Genomic DNA, 14,715 nt, shown 5'->3' with positions numbered 1-14,715 from the left:
CGCCCAGCCCATCTAGTCATTCGAGTCGCAGCTATGCCAACGGCTGCCCAAACGATAAGATCTGGCTTGGGCCTGGGTTCTTAACTGACAGTGACAATCGCCAAGATGGTACGGGGCACTTTCCAGAGGATAAGGAAGGGTGGACTATACAAAACACTAGACTTGAAATCGAGTCAGCATTCTATGCCAGGCTCTATGGATACAAAGATAAACCAGATGCCAAGCCTGTTCAGTCTCACAGGAAAAACCTATCGGTAAACAGCCAGAGTGGCCACAGATGCTGTAAACTTAGACATACACTGCAGGAACTCAAGTGAACCCACCATCAGCTTGGCCTGGGAGGCGCAGGAGGGACTCCAGTAAGGGAATTCTGGCTCTGTTTTGGAGGGCAGGCAAGACAGGTGGACAAGGCAGGTGCTAATTCCAGTCAATGGGAACAACATGTACAGGGACATGGAGTCATGACACTGAATGGCATATGTCTGGAATGGCAAGTTGTTTAGCAAGACAGAAGGGCGTGTGGGAGGACCGTGAGATAAAACTGGAGGGCGAGGAGAGGGCGACTTTATCCTGTATAGGGTGAGATGCTGTCAAGTTTTCAAAAAAAATATAAGTGTCGGACGAGCGCAGTGCCTCATGCCTGTAATCCCAGCACTTCGAGAGGCTGAGGTGGGCGGATCATCTGAGGTCAGGAATTCAAGACCAGCCTGGGCAACATGGCCAAACCCAGTCTCTACTAAAAAACACACAAAAAAATGGCCAGGTGTGGTGGTGGATGCCTGTAGTCCCAGCTACTCAGGAGGCTGAGGCAGGAGAATCACTTGAACCCGGGAGGCGGAGGTTGCAGTGAGCCAAGATCACGCCACTGCTCTCCAGCCTGGGTGAGAGTGCAAGACTCCGTCTCCAAAAAAAAAAAAAAAAAATCTAAGTGTCAAAAGCAGCGTGGCAGGAGCATGGTATATCGCTGCAGCAACGAAGGCTGGGAACATGCTTCCTGGGCGCCCTGGCTGCCACGCCCAGCAGCACCAGGTATGCAGAAGGCATTCAATAAATACTCACTAGATGGTGTGGGGTTAAGATGGCAGTGGGGATGAAGAGAAAGCAGTGCATTCAAAAGAAGCTCGTGGGTGCTGATCAGGCGGGGAAGAGGAAACTGAAGAAGGGAAAGGACTTAACGCTGAGACCACAGGATGCGGCAGCAGGAGCATGCTGCGCTTCATTCATATGATCATTGTTTTTTTTTTTTTTAAGACAGAGTCTCGCTCTGTCACCCAGGCTGGAGTGCAGTGGTGCGATCTCGGCTCACTGCAAGTTCCACCTCCCGGGTTCACACCATTCTCCTGCCTCAGCCTTCTGAGTAGCTGGGACCACAGGTGCCTGCCACCACGCCTGGCTAATTTTTTGTATTTTTAGTAGAGACAGGGTTTCACTGTGTTAGCCAGGATGGTCTTGATCTCCTAACCTCGTGATCCGCCCGCCTCAGCCTCCCAAAGTTCTGGGATTACAGGCGTGAGCCACTGAGCCCAGCAATATGATCATTGTTATTTACAGACTGTGCACTACACCCGTCAGCCACTGATGAGGCACAGATGAACCTAGCCCTGACTTCACGGGAGCTCAGTTTGCTGGTGAGGGCAGACAGACAAACAGGATCACAACTCAAACAGAGACAAGCTCTTCAACAGTGACACAAGGTAGTAGGTAGCTGTTGTGGCAGGGGTAAGGGCAGCCTGGGGACCAGCTCTAACGAAGTACCTGTTGAGTGGAAGACTGGAAAGAAGAGGAGCAGATGGTCAGGTGGATACCCATGGAAGGGAGATTCTAAGCAGAACCAGTGACCGCCAAAGCCACAAGTGTGCAAATAGCACCAGCATTAGGAAGCACAGGCCCAGGGAAGAGAGGAGGTTGACAGACCCATGCCAAGAAGAGTCCTGCCTTAAAGCAGCAGCTCCCTGACTCCCCTCCCCACCATCACACTCCGTCCAGCCCCAGTACCCCTGTCTTTCACACTGCTGCTCCAGAGACCTGTTCCCACACATTTCATTTCCAGAAACTTCAAATCCAGAGGAGTTTAAACACGACAATGAAGACTTTTCTGCCCTGCATCTAGATTTTAAAAATGAACATTTTACTATTAAAAGTTCTTCTCTGTATATATTTGCTTTTTAATTTCTTTTTTTTTCAGACAGGGCCTTGTTCTCTCATGTCAGCTGGAGGGCAGTGGCGCGATCTTGGCTCACTTCAGCCTCCACTTCCTTCGAGCAATTATCTTGCTTCAGCCACCTGTATAGCTGGGACTACAGCCCTGCACCACCACATCCGGCTAAATTTTGTAGTTTAGTAGAGACAGGGTTTCACCATGTTGTCCACGCTGGTCTTGAGCTTCTGGCCTCATGTGATCCGTCAGCCTTGGCCTCCCACAGTGCTAGGATTACGGGTGTGAACCACCGCACCCGGCCCTATATTTGCTTTTTAATTTCTACTGAACCATTTGAAAGTAGAGTTTTGGGCTGGGCGCAGTGGCTCACGCCTATAATCCCACCACTTTAGGAGGCCAAAGCGGTCCAAGGCGGGCAGATCACGAGGTCAGGAGATCAAGATCATCCTGGCCAACATGGTGAAACCCCATCTCTATTAAAAATACAAAAAAATTAGCTGGTTGTGGTGGCGCACACCTGTAGTCCCAGCTAATCGGGAGGCTGAGACAGGAGAATTGCTTGAACCCGGGAGGTGGAGGTTGCAGTGAGCCGAGATCACCCCACTGCACTCCAGCCTGGGTGACAGAGCAAGACTCTGTCTCAGGGAAAAAAAAAAAAAAAAAGAAAGTAGAGTTTGGACATAATGATACTTCTCCCGTAAATCCTTCAGCATGCATCTCCAAAACACAATGACAGAACCACAATGCTATCATCACATCCGAGAAAAACAATTATTCCATCATATCTAATATCCACTCCCTATTAAAATGTCCCCAGTTCTCCCCAAAATGTCTTTCATTGCTCTTGTGGGTAGGGGAATGGGGGCAGACAGGGAGGAGGGATTAGGATCCAGTCAAGGTTTGTGTCATAGAGATCTTTCTATTAGGAAAATGTCCGATTAGAATTCTTTAGACGTGTGGCCAGACACAATGGCTCACACCTACAATCCCAGTACTTTGGGAGGCAGAGGGTGGGAGCACTGCTTGAGGCCAGGAGTTCGCGACTAGCCTGGGGAACATAGCAAGACCTCCTTCTCTACAAAAAAATTAAAAATTAGCAGCCAGGTGTGGTGATTCATCCCTGTAATGTCAGCACTTTGGGAGGCCAAGGTGGGAGGATCACTTGAGGTCAGGAGTTTGAGACCAGCCTGGGCAACATGGAGAAACCCCATCTCTACTAAAAATACAAAAATTATTCAGGCGTGGTGGTGCACACCTGTAAGTCCCAGCTGCTCAGGTGGCTGAGACAGGAGAACTGCTTGAACCCAGGAGGTGGAGGTTGCAGTGAGCCGAGATCACGCCACTGAACTCCAGCCTGGGCAACAGAGTGACACTCTGTCTCAAATAAATAAATAAATACATAAATAATAGCTGGGCATGGTGGTGCGGGCCTGTAGTCCCAGCTACTTGGGAGGCTGAGGTAGGAAGATCCCTTAAGTCCGGAAGGTCAAGGCTGCAGTGAGCCGTGGTCATGCCATGAAACTCCAGCCTGGGCAACAGGGCAAGACTATCTGCAAGGAAAAAAAAAAAATTCTTTAGTCGTCCCCTTCACTAACAGGCTCGAGCCCACACTCTTCATAGGAATCCAGACGAGTATTGCTGAGGGTTGAGCTAGGGCAGTGAAGATGGAGAGGGTGGATTCAAGACATACTAGAGGCAGAACTGACAGATTTGGTAAATGATAGATGGGGGGAAAAAAGAGGGACGGGCTTGGGGAAGACCATCTGGTGTCTGGCCTGGGCCACCACATGGAAAATGTTTCATGACTGGACAAAAAGAAACCAAGAGAAGCAGGAGAAGGAAGAGGAGTTAAATCCTGGGTACAGCAGTGTTTTGAGCACCTGTGAGAAACTCATGCAATGTCCAGGAAGCGGCTGGGAATTCCAAGCTTGCTGCTGAGCAGCGCTAAGTGAAATACGCTGGCTAATGTACAGGCAGGGATGAGGCTCCCGGGAGGACGCCCTTCCTCCTTGCTGAAACTGATTCGGCAAGGTCACCCACAACACCCCTGTTGGCAAATCCTGTTTTCTTCTGTCATTTTACCTAACCCTTTGGCAGCAGATGGCACTCTCTCCCTCCTCCTGGCCACTGTCACATAACAATGACCTTGCCAGCTCCCCCTCCTACATTCAGCCTATATACACTGCACATCCCAGGGCTTGCTTTGCAGCCCCTTCTCTCTCCACACTCTCGCCTCAAGCAATCTCACACATTCCTATGGTTTTTTGCGTTTTTATTGTTTTGTTTTATTTTGGAGACAGGGTCTGGCTCTGTCACCTAGGCTGGAATGCAGTGACATGATCTCGGCTCACTGCAACCTCCACCTCCCAGGTTCAAGCCATATTCCCACCTCAGCCTACCAAGTAGCTGGGACTATAGGCGTGTGCCACCATGACGGGCTAATTTTTTTCTTTTTTTGTAGAGATGTGTTTTGTCATCTTGCCTGGGATGGTCTCGAACTCCTGAGCTCCAGCGATCAGCCCAGCTCGGCCTCCCAAAGTGCTGGGATTACAGCCTGAGCCACTGCACCCGGCTTCCTATGATTTAAAAAAAGTTTCATTATACAAATTTTTATTTATGTACTTATTTATCATTAGGGACGGAGTTCCGCTATGTTGCCCAGGCTGGTCTCAAACTCCTTGGCTCAAGCAATCCTCCTGCCTCAACCTCCCAAAGTGCGGGGATTACAAGTGTAAGTCACCGTGTCCAGCCTTTATGATGAAAAATGTAAACCAAATACGAAAAAGTATAATGAAATCCATGTGTCTATTAACATTTAGCATTCCTATATACTGACAACTCCTAAATGTTACCTGTAGCCCAGACATCTCCTTTGAGGAGTCATACTGCCGACTGTCTATTTGCTTTTCCACTTGAATAGCACACAGCCTTCACAAACTTTACCAGGTCCTAAACTGTTCTGAATTCTTCTTCCCCAGCCCTCCTGAATTACTGGTAAGCTCCAGATGGCCTTGGACGCCTTATTCACTGATGTCTCTCAACAGTCAACAGTGCTTGGCACGTGGTAGGCACTCATATTTTGGCAGAACAGCTCTCAGCAAACTCTCAACTCTCACTGCCAGCGTCCACTCAGCTGGCCACTACCCTTAATTCTGACCCCTCTCCCAAGTCAGACTCATCTTTTTAAAAAGATCAGGCCACGCATTGTGACTCACGACTGTAATCCCAGCACTTTGGAAGGCCGCAGCAGGTGGATCACCTGAGGTCAGAAGTTCGAGACCAGCCTGACCAACATGGTGAAACCCGGTCTCTACTAAAAATACAAAAATTAGCCGGGTGTGGTGGTGCATGCCTGTAATCCCAGCTACTTGGGAGGCTGAGGCAGGAGAATTACTTGAACTCGGGAGGCGGAGGTTGCAGTGAGACAAGATCGTGCCGTTGCACTTCAGCCGGGGCAACGAGAGCAAAACTCCGTCTCAAAAAAATTAAATAAATAAACAACAACAACAACAACAACAATAAACCATGTTACTGAAACCTCCCTGGCCCATGACGAGTTTAACACACAGTTCCTTTGGTAATTTAAACTACCCAAAGCAATGAATACGAGAAAGCAACTCTTGGTAAATCAGGATAAGCTTTGCTGTTTGAATGTGGAAAATAGCACGTGCAAATGTCAAGGTGATGAATTTGGACAACCAAACGTCCAATCTACTAAAGTTAGAAAAAAAAAAAGTTTAAACAAGAGCTCCACACCTGAACTTAGTGCTGATAACTCTAAGTACTTTTAGATCCACGGCCGGCTTTAAATTTCAACTCAAAGACGTAAGTGATTTGACCTCCTCCAAGCTCTAACTTCCCCCACTGTCCGCGGAGAGCTGGCCCGGGACAATGCTTTACGCTTTTATTCCCTACTCACAGCACCACAGAGGCCAGGGTCACCAACGTCGTCGGCAGACGCAGCCACTCAGGCTTGGGACAGCCTCCGGCGAGGACCTAGCAGACGGCGTCCGAGTCCTGCGGCCTCAGGCGCGCGCTGTCCCTGTCCCCGGCCCCGGGTTGCGCCGGTCAGGGCCCTGCAGGCCGGGCCAGCGCCGCCGGAGGATGTGGCCTCCGGGCCGAGCCTCGGGCGCCTTCTCGGGCGAGGGTGGAGCCGCAGGGCGGCCAGTCTCCGCCGTGACCTTGAGCCCGAGGACGCCCCGATCCCGCCCCAGCTCCGGCCCCACCCCAGCTCCGGCCCCATGGCCCCGAGGCCAGGAGGCTACCAGCGCTGGGGACAGGACCGGGGCGGAGACCGGCGCCGGGAAACCCCGCGTCCTCGGCTTCGCGGCGGCCCCTCCCCGGCCGCTCCCGGAAAGGGCGGCGCTGCTCACCGGAGCCTGGGCAGGAGGCTGCAGGGGGCCGCCCGCCGCAGGAGGCCGCGGGCCCAGGCCGCTCCGCGGGCGCGCAGCACTCGCACCGCCATCTTGCTCGCCGCCTCGGCTCCCACCGCCCGGGCGCCGCCGCTGACGCCGCCGCCGCGCGACCCCTCCCCCGGCCGGGCCCCAACGCGGCCACTGCATTGCGGGGCGCGGCCGCCAGGGGGAGCAGGGCGCGCGGCCGCGGGGGTCGGCGGGGCGTACAGGCGCCAAGGCCCGGCCGCTGCGGGAAAGCGCGAAGCCCAAGCGCAGTCAGTGCAAGCCGATCACTTCCAGCGGGAGGAGCTCGGTGCCCAGAAGCGCGGGTGCAGAAGGGACAAGGGCATAGCTTCAATGATCAGGAAACACTCCACAAGGAAAGAGTAACACTGTGCCTAGGGGAATCCAGGGCCTGGGGTGGGGCAGTGGCAGTGGGGTTTCCCCCACCCCACCCCGCCAGTGTCTTTTAAATTTTGTAGTATATGAATATATTGTCATTTCAAAAAGCCCCACAACGCTTTAACAAGTGCATTCTGGGGCCGGACGCAATAGCTCACGCCTGTCATCCCAGCACTTTGGGAGGCTGAGGCCGGAGGATCTCTTGAGGCCAGGAGTTCGAGACCAACCTGGGCAACATAGCGAGCCCTCACTCTGCAAAAAAATTTTTAAATTAGCCGGGCATGGAGGATGCTGCACGTCTGTGGTGCCAGCTACACTGGAGACTGAGGCAGAAGGACCGTTTGAGTTCAGGAGGTGGAGGCTGTAGTGAACTATGATCGTGCCACTGCACTCCAGCCTGGGCAAAAACATGACATCCTGTCGCGAAAGAAAGAAAGAGAGAGGGAGGGAGGGAGGGAGGGAAAGGAAGGAAGGAAGGAAGAAAGGAGGGAGGGAAGGAAGGAAGGAGAAAGAAAGGAGGGAGGGAGGGAAAAGAAGGAAAGAGAAAGAAGAAAGAAAGGAAAAGAAAAGAAAGAAAACGAGGAAAAAATTTAAAAACATACACACACACAAAAAAAAAAATTAAGGAGAAAGGACTGGGAAGGTCCTCTTGAGGTCTTGGGACTGCATCATTCCCATTCATTTCAGCACCGGTGGGCACTGGCCATGGGGAATGCCCACTTGGTACCTACCCTCAAGGCCGTCTGGGTCTAGTGGGGACAGAATGTACAATGATGATTGGACTGAGTGTGCTAAGTGTCAAGATGGACAGGTTCACGAGACGTGAAAGAGGCATGGAAAGAGAGCATGCAACCAGGGGTGGCTGTGAATTAGAGGATAGACGGGGAGAAAATTCTCCAAGGAGCTGGCAGGACATATCAGTCCCAGGGGAAGAAGGGAGGGCATCCCTGACCGAGGAGATAACTTAAGCAAAGGCGTGGATCTGGGTGGCTGGCGCTGTAAAGGGAAAAATGTGTCCTCCAGGAAGATTAAAAAAAAAGCCACAAATGTAGCCGGGCGCGGTGGCTCACATTTGTAATCCCAGCACTTTGGGTGGCCGAGGCGGGCGGATCACTTGAGGTCAGGAGTTCGAGACCACCCGGCCAACACGGTGAAATCCCATCTCTACAAAAATACAAAAATTAGGCAGGCATGATGTCGGGTGCCTGTAATCCCAGCTACTCGAGAGGCTGAAGTGAGAGAATCGCTTGAACCTGGGAGGTGGAGGGTGCGGTGAGCCGAGATCGTGCCAGTGCACTCCAGCCTGGGCAACAGAGTGAGACTCCGTCTCCAAAAAAAAAAAAAAAAAAAGAAAAGAAAAGAAAAAGAAAAAAGCCATAAATATAACCATGAAAACTGCAACCAAGGCGAGGGCAGGAGGAAGGAAGCTGGACCCTGGGGGTGGGGGGAGAACGTGGGAGGAGTAGGGGCTCTGGCCACCAAAGGCAGCATTTCCAGGCCAGTGCGGGGCTGCAGAGGCAGAGAGGAAAGTGCCCTCGGGACTGGGTTGCTTGGAGGTCATAAGGTGGACAAAAACTGGGAGGTTCCCTGAAGCTGGTAATCTTGGGGGCCAAGGGAGCATCAGGGCTCAAGGGGTGCAGTTTTCTGACTGGGGTAGAATTTGAACACGTTAGTATGGCAAGGAGCCACCAGGGAGGACAGAGGTGGACCCTGTGGATGGAGGAGGGCTTTGCCCCAGAGCATGGAAAGGCACCTGTCCCTTGGAGGCCAGTGGGATGGAGGCCAAGGGACACAAGGATAGGAGGCCAGAGGCTGTGTGGCTGAGGACCTCCTGGCCTCAATTAGTGTATGCTTAGTAAAGCCGTGGAGAACCCTGTAAGAAGTACTTTTTAAGCGGTCCATTTTCAGAAAACAGATGGACAAGTCTGGGCAGCTGCCTTGTGGATGTGACAAGACGCACGGTACAGACATCTGGGAAGAGTGATAAAACTCACGGAAGTCAGAGGGGAGGGAGAAAAGTGGCGGGGGTGTCTAATCCATAAAAGGAAAGAAAGCTTCGCCACTGGGAAATCGAAACTTCAAGTAGGGAAGAGGACAAGATGTAACCTAATAAGAGGATAATGAAAGGTGATGTCCAGGAAGACTGCAACCCCATATTACTCAGCCTGTGAGAAACGGGGGGAGGGACCTGTGCTCTAGGGGATAAATTGTTGAAACTGCACTGGGTGTGCCTGCCCATCACACATCCAATCTTGCAAAACCGTTACTAAAAAGTCTCACTTTTGTCTGGGTGCGGTGGCTCATGCCTATAATCCCAGTATTTTGGGGGGCTGAGGCGGGTGGATCACCTGAGGTCAGGAGTTCAAGACCAGCCTGGCCAACATGGTGAAACCCCATCTCTACTAAAAATACAAAAATTAGGCAGGTGTGGTGGCACGTGCCTGTAATCCTAGCTACTCGGGAGGCTGAGGCAGGAAAATCACTTGAACCTGGGAGGTGGAGATTGCAATGAGCTGAGATCGCACTGTTACACTCCAGCCTCAGTGACAGATCGAGACGAGGTCTCAAAAAAAAAAAAAAAAAAGTCTCACTTTCACTGTTCTTCATGCCTCTAAGTCCATTCTTTGGGTTTGAATGGGTGAGTGTGTTTCTCACACTCCAAAGAGAGGCAGAAGTGAGCTCTCTCCAGGGTATCAAGGACTTGGCCCAGCCCTACAGAGCAGGAGGCCAGGCCTCTTTAAGGGTGGATGAGCTCCTGTGACTGTCACAAATGCCCCCAATTTCTCAGCTCTGTTTCATAAGACACCTGCTTTTAAATTTATTCTGAAATATAAACTGTAGCTAGACACTTCTTTGCTGACCTTGCTTTTGTGTTTGGTATTAGCCTGCTTAGCCTGCATTGCTTTTCTCCACTATCATTTTGTTGTGGAGTTCCATTCACTCAGGACTTTTTACTGGGGAAAAAGAGGGTACTCCGATTTCACGGCTGTGTGGCTTCAGGTATTTGAAGCCATAGAATAAACATAGCAAGTCTTCCTGGAGCATAAGTTTTATACAAAGACTCTCAGGAAAAAGTATGTGTTAAAATATAAACAAGTATCATTTATATGTTAACACTTCAGTGGTACTTAGGTATAATTTATATTTTAATACTTCGATGGTACTTAAGTATCATTTCTATTTTAATACTTGAATGATACTTAGGTATCACTTATATTTTAATGCTTCAATGGTACTTAGGTATCATTCATATTTTAATACTTCAATGGTGCTTATACATCATTTATATTTTATTTTAATTTTTATTTTTTTGAGACGGAGTCTCACTCTGTCAGCCAGACTGGAGTGCAGTGGCACGATCTCGGCTGACTGCAACCTCCGCCTCCCAGGTTCAAGCGATTCTCCTGCCTCAGTCTCCTGAGTAGCTGGGATTACATGCATGCACCACCACGCCCCGGCTAACTTTTGTATTTTTAGTAGAAACGGGGTTTCACCATGTTGGTCAGGCTGGTCTCCAACTCCTGATCTCGTGATCCGCCTGCCTCGGCCTCCCAAAGTGCTGGGATTACAGGTGTGAGCCACCACGCCTGGCCATCATCATTTATATTTTAATCCTTTGATGGTACTTAGGTACTATTTATATTTTCACATGCTTTTAATTTTATATTTATGCTTTAATACTTCATTGGTACTTAAGCATCATTTATATTTTAACATATTTATAAATTATGCTTATTTATAAATGTTTAAATATTTAAACCTTTAAAATATTTTAGAGATGGCTTGGACTCCATCCCAGAGCTGGTGACACATGTGTCACCATATGCTAGGAGCACCACTTGGAGATGTCTGATGCTTTATTTTTAATTTTTTTTTTTAATTTTAACTTCTGGGATACATGTGTAGAACATGCAAGTTTGTTACATAGGTATACATGTGCCATGCTGGTTTGCTGCACCTATCAACCCATCATCTAGGTTTTAAGCCCCACACGCATTAGGTATTTGTCCTAATGGTCTCCCTCCCCTTGCCCCCAACCCCCCGACAGGCCCCAGTGTGTGATGTTCCCCGCCCTGTGTCCATGTGTTCTCATTGTTCAACTCCCACTTATGAGTGAGAACATGTGGTGTTTTGTTTTCTGTTCCTGTGTTACTTTGCTGAGAATGATGGTGTCCAGCTTCATCCATGTCCCTGTAAAGGACATGAACTCATTCTTTTTAATGGCTGCATAGTATTCCATGGTGTATATGTGCCACATTTTCTTTATCCAGTCTATCATTGATGGGCATTTGGGTTGGTTCCAAGTCTTTGCTATTGTAAGTAGCGCTGCAATAAACATATGTGTGCAGGTGTCTTTATAGTAGAATGATTTATAATCCTTTGAATATATACCTAGTAATGCAGTTGCTGGGTCAAATGGTATTTCTGGTTCTAGATTCTTGAGGAATCACCACCCTGTCTTCCATAATGGTTGAACTAAGGTGATCTTTTTTTTAAGCTGCTTATTAGTGATATGCACTCTCAAAGCAAAAACAGCCAAGCATGTTATTTTCACAGATGTCAGACTACACAAGTGTGTTTTCAAAATCTCTGGTTACTCCTTGGGTTTCTAACCCTTCCCCTCAACTGTGTAGATGGTATTCTGGTGTTTTCTTGAACTTTCTATCATAGAGAAAAAGCCAGGGTCAGTCTGATTTTCATTCAGTTCTAAGTAATTTTCTCAGATCCTGGAATGGTTTAAAGTTTTCCAGCATTTCAATACATATTTGGCCAGGATGTGTCTATGTGAGGATCTCTTTTTATAGAACATGATTTTTCTAAAGGTCAAGAAAAAATGTTTTCTATTTCTTTTTTTCATTAGTTTGTGTTTTCGTTCTACTCTATTCTGAAAAACGTATTATATTTATATTGGAGTTTTAAAATTGAGTCTCACAGAACTATCATTCTCATTACTTTCATTCCTTTATCCTTTTCCTCTACATTCTTAGAGAACTTCTGAAGTGTATTCTTACTATCACCGATTTGACTTTTCTTTTTTTCTTTTTGAGACAGAGTCTCGCTCTGTTGCCCAGGCTAGAGTGCAGCGGGGTGATCTTGGCTCACTGCAACCTCCGCCTCCCAGGTTCAAGCGATTCTCCTGCCTCAGTCTCCTGAGTAGCTGGGATTACAGGCGCGCGCCCTCATACCCTGTTAATTATTGTATTTTTAGTAGAGACGGGGTTTCACCATTTTGGCCAGGCTGGTCTCGAACTCCTGACCTCATGATCTGCCCACCTCGGCTTCCCAAAGTGCTGGGATTACAGGCGTGAGCCACCACACCCGGCTGATTTGACTTTTCTACGATATCAGTCTTGCCTCACTTCCATGTGGATATTTAAATGCTTTTTGATTTCTTGCAAATCTTATGGCACATATGGTGGTCCCCTCCCTGTGTCCACATGTGTGATGTTCCCCTCCCTGTGTCCATGTGTTCTCATTGTTCAACTCCCACTTATGAGAATATGTGGTGTTTGGTTTTCTGTTCCTGTGTTAGTTTGCTGAGAATTATGGCCAGCTTCATCCATGTCCCTGCAAAGGACATGAACTCATTCTTTTTTTTTTTTTTTTTGAGACGGAGTCTCGCTTTGTCGCCCAGCCTGGAGTGCAGTGGCACGATCTCCATTCACTTCAAGCTCCGCCTCCCAGGTTCACGCCATTCTCCTGCCTCAGCCTCCTGAGTAGCTGGGACTACAGGAGCCCGCCACCACACCAGGCTAATTTTTTTTTTTTTTTTTTGTATTTTTAGTAGACAGGGTTTCACCGTGTCAGCCAGGATGGTCTCGATCTCCTGACCTCGTGATCCACCTGCCTCGGCCTCCCAAAGTGCTGGCATTACAGGCGTGAGCCACCACGCCTAGCCTTATTTTTTATTTTTTTTGAGATAGAGTTTCACTCTTGTTGCCCAGGCTGGAGTGCAATGCTCACTGCAACCTCCGCCTCCCAGGTTCAAGCGGTTCTCCTGCCTCAGCCTCCAGAGTAGCTGGGATTACAGGCATCTGCCATCACGCCCGGCTAATTTTTGTATTTTTAGTAGAGACAGGATTTCACCATGTTGGTCAGGCTGGTCTCGAACTCCTGACCTTATGATCTGCTCACCTTGGCCTCCCAAAGTGCTGGGACTACAGGCATGAGCCACTGTGCCCAGCCGAACTCATTCTTTTTTGTGGGAGATGCCTGATACTTTCATGCACCCTTCCAGGCTAAGCAGTCCCACAGCCCCACCTGTCGGAGACCTGGACAGTCTAAGATGCTTCCCTTTCATTCACCTACCCTGGCACCAGTTCTACCTTGGAACCTGTTATTTAATCCCTCACTGCTGTTACTCAGTCCTTTCCTGCACAACTCAGTTTGGGTCTTAGGACCAGTCTTTGAACTGTGGTCTCCCCACCTCTATCTAACATGTCCCCTTCCAGTCTGTTCTCTACAATCATGCAATCACTTTTATTAAAATGCAAATGCAATTGTATCACTCTTTAAAATGTTCAGCCACTATCACTTATAGTTACTTTCACCTATTTCTGAGTTCCACCACTGCTGAAAATGTTGCAGCAATCCTCATCTGCTTCCAGAAGTCCTGGTTATACTTTCATTCACTTTGTGGATTTTACATTCCCTTTCCTCTGCCTCAAATGCCCTTTCCACCCCATCATCTACTGTCCTGGAGACTCTTGCTTCAATGCTTACTTCTAGCACCATCTCATCTCTCCTGAGAAGTGACCTTCAGTTCACCCTCACCCATATCCTGTTTGCCATGGAGGCACCTGTGCATACCTCCCCAACTAGATTGATCCCTGAGGCAGGCAAGGCCTGTGATCATCCTGGAAACCCTGTGCTTACACAATACATCTATCAAGGCTGGGCGTGGTGGCTCAAGGCTGTAATCCCAGCACTTTGGCAGGCTGAGGCGGATGGGATCACCTGAGGTCAGGAGTTCAAGACCAGCCATGTCCAACATGGTGAAACTGTCTCTATCAAAAATACAAAAAATAGTAATAAAATTAAAAAAAAATTAGCTGTGCGTGGTGGCAGGCAGCTGTAATCCCAGCTATTTGGGAGGCTGAGGCAGGAGAATCGCTTGAACCCAGGAGGCAGAGGTTGCAGTGAGCCGAGATCACACCATTGTGCTCCAGCCTGGGCAACAGAGCGAGACTCCATCTGAAAACAAACATGTATCAGCTAAGATTGAAATATTCCCCTTTTGGCCAGTCACAGTGGCTCACGCCTGTAATCCCAGCACTTTGGGAGGCTGAGGCGGGGAGATCACCTGAGATAAGCGTTCGAGACCAGCCTGGCCAACATGGTGAAATATCGTCTCTACTAAAAATACAAAAAAAAAATTAGCTGGGCGTGGTGGTGCACTCCTGTAGTCCCAGCTACTCGAGGAGGCTGAGGCAGAATTGCTTGAACCCAGGAGCCGGAGGTTGCAGTCAGCCAAGATTGTGCCACTGCACTCCAACCTGGGCAACAGAGGGCGATTCCATCTCAAAAAAAAAAAAAAAAGAAAAAGAAATATTCTCCTATTTCTCTTTCTAGGGGCCAGAAAACAGAAATATACTGCTCAATGCTTAAGTCAAAATCTAAATTATCGTGGTATATTAATGAATAGCAACAAAACTCACTCTCCATCTCAAATGCATGTGGGAGAAGTCCTACAACTTAATGTGTCAGATTTTAGGAACTTAACACCTATTTAATCTAGCCTAGGATGTAAGAAAAGTGACA

The 14,715-nt window shown here is 48.8% G+C and overlaps 1 protein-coding gene across 1 annotated transcript in view; it reads right to left on the bottom strand.

Annotated features, from left to right (window-relative positions):
- NIPSNAP2 (nipsnap homolog 2) overlaps nt 1-6,678 on the bottom strand; it is a 35,216-nt gene extending 28,538 nt beyond the window's left edge. Inside the window, exon 1 of the mRNA XM_032757993.2 lies at nt 6,532-6,678. Coding sequence (XP_032613884.1) covers nt 6,532-6,623 — 92 coding nt within the window. The 5' untranslated portion in view covers nt 6,624-6,678. The remainder of the gene's footprint in view (nt 1-6,531) is intronic.
- Nucleotides 6,679-14,715: the final 8,037 nt, after the last annotated feature.

This window comes from Hylobates moloch, unplaced genomic scaffold (assembly GCF_009828535.3).
Source record: "Hylobates moloch isolate HMO894 unplaced genomic scaffold, HMol_V3 SCAFFOLD_1, whole genome shotgun sequence".
Taxonomy (NCBI): Eukaryota; Metazoa; Chordata; class Mammalia; order Primates; family Hylobatidae; genus Hylobates; species Hylobates moloch.
The sequence above is the reverse complement of the archived record's forward strand: the minus strand, read 5'-3'. Positions and strand labels throughout refer to the sequence as shown.